This window comes from Abrus precatorius, unplaced genomic scaffold, assembly GCF_003935025.1.
Source record: "Abrus precatorius isolate BTA unplaced genomic scaffold, Abrus_2018 Scaffold4, whole genome shotgun sequence".
NCBI classification, from domain to species: Eukaryota; Viridiplantae; Streptophyta; class Magnoliopsida; order Fabales; family Fabaceae; genus Abrus; species Abrus precatorius.
The window spans coordinates 1011164-1029265 of NW_020874384.1; the positions used below are offsets into that span (position 1 = coordinate 1011164).

General features: G+C 34.0%; 2 protein-coding genes across 4 annotated transcripts; both read left to right on the forward strand.

The window, feature by feature from the left end:
• Window positions 1-4527: 4527 nt before the first annotated feature.
• On the forward strand, window positions 4528-9924 carry LOC113864683 (proton pump-interactor 1-like). 3 transcript variants are annotated; one of them, XM_027498686.1, is made up of 8 exons: window positions 4528-4718; window positions 5414-5808; window positions 7407-7592; window positions 7693-7866; window positions 7985-8179; window positions 8467-8565; window positions 8677-9189; window positions 9281-9891. In XM_027498686.1, exons 2-8 carry the CDS (start codon window positions 5422-5424, stop codon window positions 9593-9595), a joined length of 1869 nt encoding a protein of 622 aa, XP_027354487.1. In that variant the 5' UTR covers window positions 4528-4718; window positions 5414-5421; the 3' UTR covers window positions 9596-9891. The 3 variants fall into 3 exon arrangements, with proteins under 3 accessions (XP_027354487.1, XP_027354485.1, XP_027354486.1); XM_027498684.1 differs by having other exon boundaries at window positions 4552-4718; window positions 7693-7872; window positions 9281-9924; XM_027498685.1 differs by lacking the exon at window positions 4528-4718 and adding an exon at window positions 4734-4833 and having other exon boundaries at window positions 7693-7872; window positions 9281-9924.
• A 1429-nt stretch (window positions 9925-11353) lies between these two features.
• LOC113865121 (dynamin-related protein 5A) lies at window positions 11354-16337 on the forward strand. Its single transcript, XM_027499495.1, has 8 exons — window positions 11354-11713; window positions 12381-12572; window positions 12668-12874; window positions 13220-13648; window positions 13999-14226; window positions 14310-14505; window positions 14865-15546; window positions 16134-16337. Exons 1-8 carry the CDS (start codon window positions 11354-11356, stop codon window positions 16318-16320), a joined length of 2481 nt encoding a protein of 826 aa, XP_027355296.1. The 3' UTR covers window positions 16321-16337.
• The last annotated feature ends 1765 nt before the right edge of the window (window positions 16338-18102 follow it).

Sequence of the window (18102 nt, forward strand, 5' to 3'; positions counted from 1 at the left end):
TACATTAAAAAGGCTATAAAATAAAGGATGAGCAAAGGAGGATGTGATAGCATCATTATAACCATGATGTTGATCACACTTGGTGGGTAAATTACTTATTTTTTATAAAACTTTGATGAACTCAAATTACTTATTTTCATAAAACTTTGATGAACTCATTCATATAAGCCTAGAAGGGAAGTAATTAAATATCACCTTGGTGCTCTTTCTGCGTGGAAGTAGGATTGATGCCTTTTTCTTCACTTGCTTTTAATTAGACCAACAACAAGCACATGATTATTTTGTCTAGTGTAACACCTTAAATTCAATTTTAATTAAATAATAATTTCGCAAACCAGATAACCAAATTTTCATAAAAGATTTCGAAATAAGTGAAGTGTTACAAATTAATATCAAATAACTGCTACAGGACTAGTTCAATTACAACATTTTCAAAATAAATTCTATGTCCTATAGCAGTCCATCCGTCCCTTCACTGAGTCCAGTGTTGATCGTCTTGGTTACCTAAAAAATGAATATAAGGGTGAGTACTCTACACTACCCAAAATCACACAGTCAACATAGAGTCTCACCTCCAGCACATTACCAATATATTAAGTAAATACAATCACAAGCAGCATTATCACACAACTCAAGTCAATTTAACACCAATGCACTCATGGCATCGGTAGCATTTCACATTCATAAGTACAATCCACGAACCCGTGCATATGCACACCAGCCACACTCACTGTGGCACTGTGATCACTAATTTACACTATGAATAGTCGCCGGTTACCCCCACCTCACGGATACTACGTGAGCAGTCACGGGTCGCTCAGCAAAGGTAGTGATCAGAGGTCTAGTCATGAAGAGAGTGTGTGGCCCGTGGTGCACCTATTCCACAGTCGGTGTCACCACTACTCCCTCTTCTCCAAGGTATTTCTACCGTCCTCATCTTCTACACCCCCAGCGTATCGCCGAACCATTCACAGCACATAACAACGGCGCTGACACGCCCATTCACATATATTCCATTTACGCATGCAATAATCATGCTTACACACGGTACACAGTTCATATTACATCCAAATACACAACGCTAGGCTCACATTTATTTCACATTACACGACACATAGCCAAAATTCAGTTATATTACACGGCCCTCGGGCCCACATTTATTCACAATGTACGGTACATAGCCTTCATTCATTCACAATGTCATTAATTCACAATTCAATGGTATTCCATCATACACAATCACCCCGACGGGGCCTAACTATTTTAGCACACATCACAGTGCACACCAATTTCTATCAAATACACAATTTCTACTCCTTATCTCAGTCACATTGCATTAATCAATAAAACATACAAGAATTATAATACATTGAGATAGGGTAGAGTCTCCCCTTACTTTGGATTGAAGACTCACACTTGGATTCGACTACGGACGTGCTCCCTACACATATTTCGGCCTAAAACGCATGGAAGAATTCCATGAGAACCCAAGGAAACTCAGAAACAGAGAAAAGGGGATGAGAAACGGAACTCTAACTATTAAAACTCACCTCCAAGCGTTCCCCACATGAATTCAACCTTTAATCAAGCTCCCGAACGTCTTTTGAGGCAGTTAATCGGTGGAATAGGACTCTAGGTATGAGAGGATGGAAGAGAGAGGGAGAAATAACTCTCCCCAAATTCTAACTCCTTTTAAATCCTTTTCTGGTCGCGACACTCTCACTTCAGCGGGACCTCGCTGCAGTGACACGCCCTCACGCTGCAGCGAAAATATCAGACGAAACAGCACTCTAGTTTTTGCAGAATCTCGCTAGAGCGAGATCCTCTCACTACAGCAAGACTGCAGCTAGAAATACAACTCAAATTGTCGCTTCGTCGCTACAGTGATACATCTCTCGCTACAGCGAAAAGGCGACAATTTCAGTCCTTCCTCCCAGGGCCCTCTCGCTACAGCGAGAACAACCCAGTATCACGCCCGGCACTTAGGCACTTAGCCCATCTCCGCCCTATCCAGTCATGTATACACATAAATATACACATCCATGTACTTAATACATATAAATATCATTATCAAATAAATCAACACACATATGAATATATATATATATATATATATATAATAATTGATATTACCAAAATTCGGAGCGTTACATATAGGTGCTTCCCTCAAAGAAAATTTTACATTATTGGTACTAACCTCAGTTAAAATGATTTGGCTTGATTCTTTTCATTTTTATTATTAGTATTTTGTTGCTTCTTTTACTTAACATTATAGTTCCTTATTTTATAATCCATATGTAATGACAAATAATCTTTTAAATTCAACTTCTCATGATTAGTGACCGTTGATTGTAGCTAGTCACCATTGTCATTGATTTGTTCCTCACCACCTATCTATCATTAATCAATCATGGAAAATTTTGTAATATTCTCAAGAATCATGATTTTGCTCCTTATGAGCAGGAGAGTAAATTTTAGCCACGTGCTATAACAATCATAAGAAGATATAATATGTAGAGCTTCACATTTATATTATGCTAAAGACCACTGAGACCAACCATACCAACAACAGGCTTAGATAGATTCACTTTCATACAACCACATGCAAAATGATATACACATGGGCAATTAGAACAATTTCACCATATAGTACCAAATTAAGCCTTTGAAATTGAGCTTGTTTTTTCCTCTTTGACAATTAGATTAGTAAATTGAAGAGACAAGATTAGATAGATAAGTAATGATCTAAAATCATTTAAGAATCACCTTTTATCACTTTCAATTTGTCATTGATAATCAAATTGAACAATATAAAAATCATTGTCAACATAGTTATTTCAAAAGGCTTATTTTGTTTACCAAAACTTTCCGAGCCTATTACACAATAAAACATAACCAATAGATTTTTTGGGTATTTAAACCATAAAAGTATTAAACTGTGACTTATACAATTTTTGTTCCACTTAATCACTTCGATGTATCAAAAGGTTTTAGTTTATTACTACCAATAAATTTTACTTCAGACTAAATTTTGTCTCAACAAATCCATTAGCTCATGTTGAGAATACATTATACAATTTACCTACAAGCTTATTATGAGAAAAGAGAGATATTACTCTTGCATTTATTAAAATTACTCATCAAGTCTCTATGATCAAGTAATTTTTTTAGTAATTGTTAAAAAAAAAAAAAAAACTTTCTACCATCAATCATATATACCTTTAGTATTAATATAAATTTTAAAAAATTTAAAATGTCATAAAAATTTGTTTACTATACAAAAAGTAAATGAAAATTTTGATGTAAAAGTTATTTAAAAATTTTTTCCAAAAGTAAGGACTAGTTTACAGAAAAATAAACAATTAAAGTTGTTCTAACAACCAAATTTTTTTCACATGTTGTAATTAAATTTTGTAATTTTTTTTAAAATACCATGCTGGTTTAAGTAAAGTAACACAACAAAATTATACATGATATATTTGATTCAGGTCAAATTTGAAGAAATAATTAAGAATGGTTAAAAAATGATGTTACAAAATTACTCTAAATCTATAAATAAATGATAAATTATATTTATTTAGTCAAAAATTGATAAACATGGATGTTGATAACAAGATACATAAAACTGTCCAACTTAAAATTCATAAATGCGCATTAACTATGTGTTGCGTCACAATGTCGATACATTATTGAATAAATATCTAGCTGTCCTTCATTTTCAGAAAAAAAATAGCCATACTATTTTTATTGCAATTTAGTAGTGAAATATATATATATATATATATATATATATATATATATATAAGTTAATGTTGTTTTAAAAAGACAAAAAAAAGGTAATCATGTCATAAAAAATTTAAAAATTAATAAGAATAAATTCCTAGTGTACTATATGAATATTATCAAATTAAAATAATATTTTAAATAAATATTAAAAGATATATTATATGATTAAATTTAAATTTAATAATTTTTTAAATTTAAAATAATTATTTAAAATTATTTATATACATATATTATTTAAAAAATTGTGAATAAAAATAGAAAAATGAATAAACATTAATTTTTAATAATTTGAATGTTATTTATATTATTTTTTTATCTTTTATTAAGTTTTATTTTGATTTATTTTCAATATAAATTTTTCATATTATTAATTAGTTATAATGTAATATTAATATAATTTTATATTAATTAATACGTAAATAAAAATTCTTAGTAACATAAAATTCATAATAGTATTTTTTAACATTATTAATAAATTAAAATTAATTAATTATATTAATTTTTAAAAAATATAAATTATAAAATTATTTTAATAAATACAATGCACACAATTGCACACTCTTCTCATAAATTCTTCCCTTTTTTCACCGCTTGGCTAAAGGAAATAACTTATTATTTTGAATTTATGTAATATTTAAAGAAAGAATTTTAAAATAAAAACATTTAACTTTGTTCACATAAAGGTGCGTGCTTTTTTTAACCTCTCTCTTCACCTTCTCTCTAGCACTGGTTTATATTCAGTCTCCGCATTGAGAGACAGAGAGAGATCTGACCCATTTTGCTCTCAATTCTCTCTCTCTCTCTTTCTGAGGTACTTTTCCTAATTTTGGAATTGGATTTTGGGAGTCAAAAGGGTCTTCTTTTTTGCAAACTCTCTCTCTCTCTCTCTTGCGGGTAAAATCCTTTTGTGCTTATCTCACTCCTCCACACTGGTATTCCTCTCTCTACCCCTTTTATCATTCTGCATTCCTTGTTTTCTGAAGCTTTTTTTCTTCTCAATTTTTCTGCCTTTTTGGGTATATCAATCTCGTGGTGTGGCCATTCAAGGTATTTGAATCATGCCCTTTTGATCTTTTCCACCGTCTTGTAATTGTCTCATTTTTTTAGATTTGGGTTTGCATGCTTGTTTATTCATAGTAAAAGGCCTGATCTTTGCCTTGTAAATTGTTTTTTTTTTTGGGGGTTTCAGTTTTTTGCATGTTTGATATGAAGGTGATATAGTCCATAGATTCCTTTGTCCATTTGACATGCATGGTTGAAATTGTATGATTGGGATCAAATTGATCAAATTCGCGTAATCATACCAAATAGGTGTGCATCGTTTATTGAGCCTTGATCTACATTTTTTTTTTGGTTTGAGAAAAAATAGAAATTGATAGCCATGGTTGGCAATCCTAAAGTTTGTTTTTTTTTTTATTAATGTATTGTCATTTGTGTATCTGGTGTTTAGGCCTGTGGATCAAACTATTGAATTATATACATGCTCATGAATGTTCCCTGTGTTCATATGCAGCATTTATTGTTATTATTATCAAAGGCAGCATTTATTATTATTATTGCTCTTATTTTTATTATTATTTTTTGCTTTGTAATAAGGTATTTTGGGTCTTGTGAGTCTGTCCTGTAGTTGGAACCATGGCAGTTGAGGTTGTGGGATTTGAGATGGTTGAAGGGCCAGTGGATAACAATGCTGAAGGAGACAAATCTGTTTCACAAGAAAATGTAAGTGAGAAATTGGAACAAGATGCAGGAGTTGCAGAACCCATTAAATTCGGGTCACATGGGGATGAATCTGCTAAAGAAGAAGGGAATGTTGTTTCAGATTCCAATGCCCCCAAAGATGTCCCCAAAGATGCTGTTGAAGAGTGGCCTGCGCCGAAGCAGATACATTCTTTTTATTTTGTCAGGTTCCGGCCTTATGATGATCCCAACATTAAAGCTAAACTTAATAAGCTTGATAAAGAGATTAGCCAGAAAAATCAAGTGCGGATTAAGCTTACTGAATCTATAAGGGCAAAGCGGGTGAGTTGAGAAACTTCTGTCATGGTTACTTGATAACATTGTGTTGTTATTGGTGGATTTGAAAATTGGAAGAGGATAGAAAGAGGGATCTAAATACTCCTATTCTCTTCCTCATCATTTTCAACTTTATCAAGAATGTCTTTGTATTATTTTTGGCATTCATTGTTCCATATGCATAATGGCTTTGGATATAAAATTATCATTTTACGTTATGGTCATTTTTGTCATTACGGTTTTAATTTGCTCGCTTTAGTCCCTCCAAATTCCAGCCTCATGATTTGTTGAATTCCAGCCTCATTTAGATTCTTCGGTTAAATGGTGATTTGTCATGTTAGAATTTTGTCCTAGACTACCTCATGAATAATGGTCGATGCATTATCCTTGACCGAAGTAATTTGGATGGAGGATCCCCAGAAGGGTGACATTCGACAAGGGGTGTAATTGGTAAATTGAGCAATCACCAGAAGGGTGACATTCTACAAGGAGTGTAACTGGTAAATTGAGCAAAGAGGTGAAAAAGTAAGGACTAAAATAAACACAAAATAAGAATATAAAGACCAAAAGCTAAATTATCCCTTTCTTTATGTCAGGGCACTGTTACCCCTTGACAATTAGTGTCATTTTGTCCTCGTGCCCCACTTATTTGATATATAAATTCTAAGCTTCTTTATGCATTTATATTTCCATTGAATGGAACACATGGCAAAATGTTATAATACCCTTTTAAAAAGGTTTGGAGGAATCTCTTTTGTTATATTACATTAGTTCAACATACTGCAGTGATTGTCACAGCAGCATCATGCTGCAGTTGCGGCCCACAATGCAACCCTGATCATGCTATAACTGCAACCCCAATTTTAGTTATTTTTTCATCATTCTCCTCTCCATGTTTGAATATTGCATTGCCTACTCGAAACACCTTTGGTTTATTGTTATGAGCCATTAACTGCCAGAAAGATGCATTTGTTAAAATGAGAAATATAGGTTTTAGGATGCCGACTTTCTCGTCTGTGAGATCAAGTACGAATTTCTAAGTTAAATGAAATTTTCTTTTTCTATGAATGGTTTTACTGAAAGATTAGTTTATTATCAAGCCATGGGATAGGGTCTAGCTGATTTTGTATATTGGCTCCTGTGTTTCTTGTTTTTTTTTTTTTGGTTGTGAATTAGAGATGGCTAGCATCTATTTTGTTGGATTTTTCAACTTGTGCCCAAGGGCATACAATAAGAAATTAATAAATATTGTTTTTATTGAAAATTGGAACATTTAATGTTATTAATGCATTGAATTTTGTGATATCTTATGATTTCCAATAAAAACTTAATAAACCAAGGTTCTTATTATGTGCTCTTAAGCACACATTAGAAAAACTGTTATTTTATTTACTTGTCGTTTTGTAAAAATAGATGGTTAGCATTGAAACATTGTTGTGGAATAAAGTCTGCTAAAAAATTATCTGGAAATTTATCTGATATATAAGCAAAAAGTTGATGCGAATTGCACTTACAAGTTACAACAATTGACTGTCCTTCTGTTAAAGCTTATATTTTGGATTGACATGACATGTAATGTAATTGCATATTTGATCTTTATGCAGTCAGAAAGAGCGGAGTTGATTTCTCAGATTAAGGCTCTAAGAGATGACAATAGGCAATTTCAGAATATTGTCGATGAAAAAATAAAAGAGATTGGACCTCTGCAAGAGGCACTGGGCAAGCTGCGTACTGCAAATAATGCAGGCCGGGGTGGATTGTGCTCATCTGAGGAGGAACTTGACAATATTGTATGTCTGAATCCAAGTTCTTTTTAATGCAGACTTAATCACTTTGTCTGTAATGTAGTTAATCAAACTTCACTCACATACCTGCTTTTGATGGGTGCAGATATACAGCTTGCAATACCGCATACAGCATGAGAGTATTCCATTGGCTGAGGAAAAACAAATCCTTAGAGAAATCAAACAGCTTGAGGGGACTAGGGAGAAGGTTATTGCTAATGCGGCTATGAGAGCCAAAGTGCAAGATTCTATGGGACAGAAAGAAGCCCTTCAAGATCAGGTTAAGGTAAATGGTTTTGTTTCTGTTGTTGCTATGGAGCTTCTGGTTTTGGTTATTGTTCTGAATCTGTAATTGTGTATTGTGTAAAATATTCTGTAACAATAACTTTCCATTGCAGCTTATAGGCGTTGATTTGGATGGAGTTAAAAAAGAGAGGCAGGTAGTTCGGTCCAAAATCAAGCAACTTGATGATGCGCTGAAAGCCATAGACAAGGATATCCAGTCTTTACAGGAAGAACTAGGAGCTGTTACTCAAAAGAGGGAAAAAGCTTATGAAAGCATTCAGCAGCTAAGAAAACAGCGTGATGAGGGGGTGTGTTTTGCTTTCTTATAACGCACATGCACAAATCTTACTTTTATACTTCTTATTATTAGTTAATATGTGGTACTAAGCTATACTCTTTCTTCTGATCCAAATTTATGTTGACATATTTAAAGCTCCCCTTCCCCTTTTCTTCTGCTTCAGAAGGGACTCATGGGCATGCCGTTGAGCACATTGACCTGTCCATTTACTGTTTCTGAAATTTGTTGTCTTTTCCATTTTTCTGATTTTGAACTGCAGAATAATTTCTGAAATTGAATTGATTCTAATTTGTTCAGAACTCCCATTTTTACCAAAGTCGTGCAATTTTGACCAAAGCACGGGAGCTTGCTGCAAATAAAGATATTAATGCTCTTGAGGAACTTTCACAAGGAGAGGTTTGTCTAGATATTGTCATCATATGACAGTATACTTTATTCATCTGATCAGTATTTGCTGCATATTTTGCTAAGCTGGGATTTTGGTTGCAATCTTTTTGTGGGTTCCAGGTTGAGAGAGTTATGTCACTCTGGAGCAGTGACAAATCATTTAGGAATGACTATGAGAAAAGAATCTTACCGTCATTGGACATGCGGCAGCTGAGTAGGGATGGTCGGATGCGGAACCCAGATGAAAGGCCACTGCTGGAAGAACTGAAACCTGCTGAAACTGATGCATTACCAAAAACCACTGTAAAACAGCCTAAGGAGGAGCCGAAATCATCTCTGCATGAAGCTGTACCCACTCAGAAGGTTCAGAAAGAAACCAAAAAGAAAGGAAGGGACTTGAAACCAAATCTGGATGTTAAGGATTTAGAAGATGCTGAAGACTATGATTATGAAAGGCCGAAGGAGACTCCTGTCAAAGAGCCTGCAATTGATCCAGAAAAGCTTAAAGAGATGAAAAGAGAAGAGGAAATTGCGAAACAAAAGCAGGCAATGGAAAGGAAGAAGAAGCAAGCAGAGAAAGCTGCAGCCAAAGCAGCTATTAGAGCACAAAAAGAAGCTGAGAAGAAGCTTAAGGTGACTGTTGATGCAACTTTTTTCTCTGACTATATTTTGTGAGTACCGAAATAGGTATTGAAATAAGAATTTATCTCTTGATTTATTTTAGGAACGTGAAAAGAAAGCAAAGAAGGCTGCAGCTGGTCCAAATCCTGAGGAACCAGAAAATGAAGTGGAAGAGGTTGTTACAGAACAGGAGAAGAAGACAAATGGCAATGCTGAAGCCTTGGCTCCGGTGAAGGAGAAGGTCCAAAAGGAGAGCAGCATTAGGTCCCGGGGCAGAGCAAAAGCCACGAAGGGCCCTGAGTCAATTCCAAAAGCAATTCTTAAGAGGAAAAGGTCTAACAACTACTGGGTATGGATTGCCTCTTGTGTTGTGTTGGTTCTGGCCTTGTTGGTGCTTGGATACACCCTTCTTTTTTGAAAAGCTTAGATCTAGAAGGAACTGTAAACCAATTTTCTATGTGAGTGGCTAGGTTTGCCAGTTATTTTATGTTATATACAGCCCTCCTGGTGGAGTGGATCAAACACACACCGTGTTATGCTTAGTTCTTTCTGAGGGGAGAAGTTGCATACATTTTAGTCCGACTACGTATTTTCAAATTTTGTTCTGATTTCATGTTAACGGAAGCTTGGATTTCTGGGTTTTTTAGGGGGTAGTTTATCAGATTAATGGCACTGTGATATACTGAAAACTTGTGTTGGGATATTTTATATGTTTTAGTTTTGGTAATATATAACAAAATCTTTTGTATAATTGTAAAACGTGGTGGTTAGTTATAGCACATTGTTTCATGTGTTATTTCATTTATGAGTAGAACATCAATTTAGTCTTTAAAGTTGAAATTATTAGTTAATTTAGGCCTCATTGAGACATTTGCAATCTTTTAATTTTTTTTACATTAAAGTTTATAATTATGAAGTATAAATTTTAAAGAAATGTGTTCGATTAGAATGTAGCTGAATTAGTTTTTAACTTCAAATTTTTTAAAAATTCATTCAATCTCTTCATCTTTCTTGAAAGATTTACATGTTAATGTGATTATTATTGCTACTATTGGCCATTACTACTTTAGTTAATCCTGTTTATCACTGTCAGAATGCTAAGCAATCGTTATCAACCATTGCTATTATTGTGACCATTACCATTATGGTTTGTGACACTGCCTTAGTGACCTCTATTATCATGGATGCCACTAGTTCATTTTTTTCATTATCACTATTCTCTTCGTTAATTGCAGAACCATTAATAAGTACTTAACTTTTTTAGAGGAATTCAACCCCTCGATTATATAAAGGGACTCTTCTATATAATTGAAAGATTCACATCGAAGAGAAGGATGAATAATTCAATAGCTACACAATCTCTTGTGATGTTATAAAAAAAATATAGAAAAATAAAATAAGAAATTCAATATATAATAGTAATAATAAGTATTCTATAAAAATAATAAGTATTTTTAATATATACAAAAAGTATCTTTTTATTTTATTCGGTTACTATAAACATATTTGGAATTGTAATTTTGTTAATTATAGTAAATACTTCATCAAAGTATTTTTGTTAACATAAAAAAGAACTGTAGTAACACATATGGCTTATGAAATTTCATTACACTTAAACTATAATTATTAAGTTTTAAAGTTATTAATAATTGCATAATTAATTATGAAATATAACATCATTTAAAAAAATATCACCAATTACTATAGTAACTTAAAAGTATTTTAGTTAAATTTAATTAATAGATGTATATATATATATATATATATATATTATTTTATAATATTTTGACGTATCTGAAGTCATATGATAAAAATATATAATAACTTTTATTAGAAATTATAAAATACCACAGAATTTCATATATTAATAACATTAAAATAACTTATAATGTTAAATGATAAATTTATCATCATCTACCTTTATGTATACATTAAAAAATAGTTTATCTTTTCATAATAATAATTGATAAAATCAAATATGTTATGAAAATACATGTATACTTTTTTTGTCAAAAAGATGTGTATTTGTTTTATTTGGTCAAGAAAATAATAGGGAGCGCCAAACTCAGAAGCCCGTTTAAAAGAATGAACACAACAAAAAAAAACTCACCGCAAAATTCAAATTCAAACAGGGCTCTGTCCTTCCCTCTCCTTCCATTGGCCATCGACAACCACCATGATGTCATCCTCCACCGTCGCCAACGCCGACACTTCAACCTCATTCCTTTCCACTCCGACCAAAACTCCATCGGAGAAGTCATCGTTGAAGACAAGTAGCAGAAGGAACCACCTCGATTCCAAGTCCCGCTTCGAAGCCTACAACCGCCTCCAAGCCGCCGCTGTGGCCTTCGGCGAGACGCTTCCCATTCCGGAGATCGTCGCCGTCGGAGGCCAATCGGACGGTAAGAGCTCTCTCCTGGAAGCGCTCCTCGGATTCCGATTCAACGTTCGCGAGGTGGAGATGGGCACTCGCAGACCCCTCATCCTCCAAATGGTTCACGATCCCTCCGCTCTCGAACCTCGCTGCAGATTCCAGGTCAGTAACTACTCTTCTGTTTCGCCGCGCCTTCACGAAGTTTTCCGAGTGGTTCTTCTCTGAATAGTTTTGTTCACTCGCGAAGCATTGCAACTGATTCTGTTATATGTTAGATGTATAATGAAGCACCGTTATAGTTTTTCAATCATTTGGAGTCAGTCATGTTAGGTTTCAAAATGGAATTCGAAATTACCAATTTTTGTCCCGAGAGATGAAAATGTCAATCTATTAAGTTCTTCTGATGAAAAAAAAAAGAAGCTAAATTGATAGATTTTAAATATTTCAGGGATGATTACGATAATTTTCGTTTTTTGAAAATTATGGACCGTTTTGTTTCAGAAAATATTTTTGGTTAAATTTGTTAAAACCAAACGAACCATTGATCTGGTGAGACTTTAGGTTAAGATTTATCATATTAAAAAACATTATAAAAATAATTCACATGTAATTATGTAAAATATCGATTGGTTTTAACTGTTTGTTTGAAAGTGGTATAGTTAAATTGGTCGTTAGATTAAACTGAAACTGGTTAAGTTTTTGATTCATGGTTACACCATTTTGGTCTGGTTCGGTTTTGACAGCATTGGTTTTAAATTTACAAATTTTGTTTTAGTATTAAGTTTTGATGTTTGCCAATATGTTTGATTATTGAGTATTGGTAACACAGGAAGAGGATTCAGAAGAGTATGGAAGTTCTGTGGTTTTGGCATCTACCATTGCAGACATTATAAAGTCCCGAACTGAGGCACTTCTGAAGAAAACGAAGACAGCAGTTTCTCCTAAACCAATTGTAATGAGAGCTGAGTATGCACATTGTCCTAACCTTACCATTATTGACACCCCGGGGTTTGTTCTTAAGGTGAGTGTTTGGAATTTGTGTCAAGTGTCTGTGAAGGTTTGCCTTTTATGTTTGTTGGATTGAATTCATGGTGTGAGACGCATTTGGCACTGCAGGCAAAGAAGGGTGAGCCGGAGAACACGCCTGAAGAAATTCTTTCTATGGTGAAGTCCTTGGCTAGTCCTCCCCACCGCATACTTTTGTTCCTTCAGCAAAGTAGTGTGGAGTGGTGCTCCTCATTGTGGTTGGATGCCATTCGTGAAATTGACCCAACCTTTAGACGGACAGTAATTGTTGTCTCCAAATTTGATAATCGACTCAAGGTAAGATCTATGAATGGCGCTGGTTTATTGCAACAGTTAAATTTGGTACTTTACTGCCATGCAAATTGCAACCGTTAAGTTAGTGCATGCCTCTAACTTTAATATCTTGACAAGACTGGAGACAATCATTGTTGGTCTTGTGGTTTTCGATGTTGCCCTTAGGTAGCATAAGCAGGTTTTAAATTGTGGTTGTGGATGTGACGGTTTGATGTGGTTCGTAATTACAGTCTGACATGTTGTGGTTGCATCACCACAACGTAAATTTCTGTGAAGAAGTATATAACGGTACAGAATATATTGTGTTTTAGAGATTGGTTTTAATGATCAGCTATTTAATGCCTGCAGGAATTTAGTGACAGGTGGGAAGTGGATCGTTATTTGAGTGCAAGTGGTTACCTTGGAGATAACACTCGCCCATTTTTTGTGGCCTTGCCAAAGGATAGGGGTAATGTTTCAAACGATGAGTTCCGCAGACAGATTTCTCAGGTGGACTCAGAGGTTCTTCATCATCTCCGTGACGGTGTCAAGGGGGGTTTCGATGAAGAAAAGTTCAAGTCCTATATTGGTTTTAGCCGTCTGAGAGAGTATTTGGAGTCTGAGCTTCAGAAGAAATACAAAGAAGCCGCGCCAGCAACACTTGCTTTGCTTGAGCAACGCTGCAGTGAAGTGACTTCTGAACTAGCTAGAATGGATTCAAAAATACAGGCCACTTCAGATATTTCCCATCTTAGGAAATTCGCAATGCTACATGCTGCTTCTATCAGCAACCATGTGGTGGGTAATCATTATGTCAAAACTCAATTATATTTATCTATACATGAACTGAGGAACTATAGTAACAGTTAGTACAGAACCTTTTTTTCAAAGCACTCGTATCTAGTGAAACTTTTTCTTCATTGATGGGTAAGTTTATTTTACAAAAGTTTTTTAATGCTTTCATTTATATTCTCTTCTAATTGATAATGTATCAATATCATGCATAGCACTGCATACACCTTTCACTTTGGACACCTTGGTTTAAAGTAAACTATTCACATGTATATTTTTAACATCTCTTTAGCAAATGTTGTCGAATATTATGGACATATATCAAGTTAATAACTATTTCTTCTGAAATGGTTTAGGGTGCATTGATTGATGGTGCAGCGGATCCTTCCCCTGAGCAGTGGGGAAAAACAACAGTAGAAGAGAGGTCACAGAGTGGTATTGGGGTTTGGCCTGGTGTCATTACCGATGTAAATCCCCCCAATGCCACTCTTCGTCTTTATGGAGGAGCTGCATTTGAGAGGGTAATGCATGAATTTCGCTGTGCTGCATATTCCATAGAATGCCCCCCAGTGTCAAGGGAGAAGGTGATTTTCTTTTCATAAACTCATGTGAGGAACATTTTTCATTGAAATTTCAACTTCAAATTCTTGAATATCATTTTTAACAGGTTGCAAATATATTACTTGCCCATGCTGGCCGAGGTGGGGGAAGAGGAATAACAGAGGCTGCTGCAGAGATTGCACGAGCTGCTGCTAAGTCATGGCTTGCTCCCCTTCTTGACACTGCTTGTGATCGACTTGCTTTTGTCTTAGGAAGTTTATTTGATTTGGCTCTAGAAAGGAACCGCAGTCATGGTTCAGAATGTAAGTGGGGCTCCTTATTGGCTTACTGTTCTGTCTGAGTTATTATGTTTCTTATTAATGGTATAAATTTCTTCAGTAGTTGTTCTACTCAGGTATCATGTTATTTCCCTTGCCGGGGGACTGATTTCTTGAGCTTAAAGATCTTTCAAAGTGCTATTGTAACTTATTTCATTTTCTGTTTTTTTCTGTTTGGGCAATTGATTAAATAATGTTCTATTGTTTTAACTTCTTATTGTGTTATATGTATTGATTCGTTTCATTTCATGTCAGTTTCTCGGAATTTTCTTCATTTGTTATTGTTCATCGTTTATTTCTTGTAATTGATTAGAGAAACTGACTGGTGCTTGTTTTCTTTGAAGGTGGGATTAAAGTGGGAAACATGGATGGCTATGTAGGTTTTCACGCTGCTTTAAGGTGTGCTTACAGTCGCTTTACAAATGATCTTGCTAAGCAGTGCAAGCAGCTCGTTAGGCACCACCTTGATTCAGTTACTAGTCCGTACTCACAGGTCTGCTACTTCAATGACTTTCAACCATGTTCTGGCCTAAATGCTCCCACTAACAACAAATTCAGCCAGGCTTCAGCCTCTTCGTTTTTCCTTGAGTTGAGTGATACTAGTTCAGCATCCCATAATGTAATGAGGGATCAGGAAAATATACCTCCAGAAAATAATGCACAGGAAACCACGCCAGGTAAAGCCGCAGAAGCTAGAGACGCTTTGCGAGAAAGTCACATGACAATCCCTGAGACCCCTTCTCCTGATCAGCCAGGTGATCCAGTATATGGGGTGGCTAAAAAGGAGCTAGGAATTTGCAATGATGTGGGGCCAAGAAAGAGAGTGTCCAGAATGGGAGGGAATAGCAAAAATTCTGACTATATTAGACTGCAAAATGGTGGCATTTTATTTGGAAATGGGGAGAGATCAGGTTCTGCTTATACAGAAATCTGTTTATCAGCTGCTCAGCATTTTGCACGTATACGTGAAGTTCTTGTTGAGAGAGGAGTGACATCAACATTAAATTCTGGATTCCTAACCCCTTGGTAAGCTTCTTTATGTCCTGAAACCAGTTTATGCCTGTAAGTTTGCATACCTAAATGCTGCACTTAATATTAGGTAGACTCTTCTGACTTAGTAGTAGTCCAACATATACACCTTTTATTACATTGCTCTCACTTCAGTAATACTTCAATCAATACCTTTCTCTGTCCCAATTCGTATGTTACTTTTTTCATTCAACTTTCAAGTGCATCTTACCATTTTTCACCCATGACCTTATAATTACAAATTAAAATGTAAGCGTCAAAGTATATATTGACTTTTTATTTATTTATTTTCTGGTTGTTTTGATTTGTTTTACAAAAATTAGGTTGTTACTCAATAAATTTTACTCGTAAATGCTACAGTTGGTATTTTTCATCTTAATGTTTCTTCATTTAAATTACTTCTTTCCAAATACCTGTACTCCATTTCAAACCATAACCTGAATTAACCACAGTAATGATATTTAAGTTCACGCACTCTTGTGCAAGCTATTAGATATCATTCTAAATCTGTTTAAATGGTCCATATGGTACACATACCTCAGTTCACGCAACAATTTTTTTAATGTTGTGTTTACTTTGTGCAGCCGAGATCGGTTATTCGTGGCTCTTGGGTTAGATTTATTCGCTGTGAATGATGAGAAATTCATGGACATGTTTGTTGCCCCTGGTGCCATAGATGTGCTACAAAATGAACGAGAGTCTCTCATAAAGCGGCAGAAGATACTGCATTCTTGCTTGAATGAGTTTAAAAACGTTGCTCGGGCTCTTTGATTAGGGTCACTAGCTATCCAATGAGCCAATATTTTGGCTATGCTTTCGGCAATTTATAAGCTTGTGAATTGATATGATGCAGTTGTTAACCAATTGGATAATAAGATACCAATGTATTTAGAGAAAAGCCTCTCTTTACACCAAATGCTGTGAAGAACCCTAACTTGGTGTTATGCCCATCCAAGGAAGGCAACTTGGGCAAAGGCGTGGAAGCATTTACGTAACTGTATCAGGTGAGAGAAGTACCTGTTTAGGTATGCGTTAAAATGTCACGTAATTAGATTCATTGTTGTAACGTGGTTTTATAGAAAATTTTGATATTTAGATTTAGTTGCTTTCATAAAAATTATCTTAAATTCACAATTTAGATAAGGTGATAAATTGTTTTTCTGCAGAGTAAAAAGTTTTATAAAATTTAATATTAAAAATTATAAAACTTTGTTATAGATTTATTTTTAAGATAAAGAATTTAAAATAAAATTTACATTATTTAAAACTTTTTGAATAAAGGTCCAGTTTAAATAAATTTATCTGTTTACATGAAAAAAAACAAATACATGTTTTTTTAATAATTTAAAGTAAATATATATGCTTCATTTATTTAGAAGTTCTCTTATTTAACATTTTTAAAATTTAAAGTGTATAATATGATTTTAACTACAAAAACTTAGTTTATTATCTTTTTACTTTTTTTTATATGTATTTATTAAAAAGTTTATCTAAACTAAAACTACTTTTGTTTGGCCGGCTTATTGCCAGGGCATGACCATCCTATTTGCAATTTTATAAACAGATTACAGACTTTTGGCTTGAATTGCTGATTATTTGAATGAGACATAATAACTTCAATAAATAGAAATACAAGCCTAGGCTTTTAGAAAGGGATGACCATATGAAATTTGAATGTTGTTTGTGTCGTGATAACATCATTCATTACTTCAAATAGAAAACAAGCCATGGCATTACTACATTAAAAGGGGAAAGACAGCTATAATGGAAGCACGCTCCTACACTATTCATGAACCTCTGAAAAAGGCAAATATCAAAGGGTCCTAGTCCCACAAGATAGTATTATCAGAATCTAATCATAATCAAAATTCATAACAAAGGCATCAAATGTTACATTAGTCCAGCTCTTATCCCTCTTGTCCTATGCTCTTTGGTTGATCTTAACTTCAAGTGTTTTGTTTTCTATACAAGCACACCAATCCATTCTCCCTAAATTTTTGGGTACCAGTTTGATTTCTTTGACTTGAAGGCAGGGTTTTATGATTCCTTACCACAAATGTAGGGGTGTATTTAAAACTGGTTTGAATTTGGCCCAACTGCTTTTAAACCGGCTTACAGACAATACCAATTTTGATTCAAATGGTTGAAAGTCATATTTAAATTTATAATTTAATTTGAATATACTAAATTATACTGTCTTTTCATCGTGAACAGTTTAACACTCAAAAGTACACTGAAATTAACCTCTTCAACTTAATCTTATCAAATTTTAAAATTGTTTTTTAAACCCAAATCAGTTTTAAAATAAATTTTGAACTACAACAGATTTAGTAGTATATAACTGAATTTTAAGACTATAATATTCACATGAATTTTACTTTTTTTTCACTTCTAATCTAATAATTTTTTTTTGTACTTTTATAATTTTTAAAAAAATTTAGGTTTGTCGAAAATAATTATTAAAAAATATATTTATATATCACTCCTCTTATTAGAAATATATGAGTCATTAAAAAGAAAATATCAACAATAAAGGAGAGATACAAAATCACC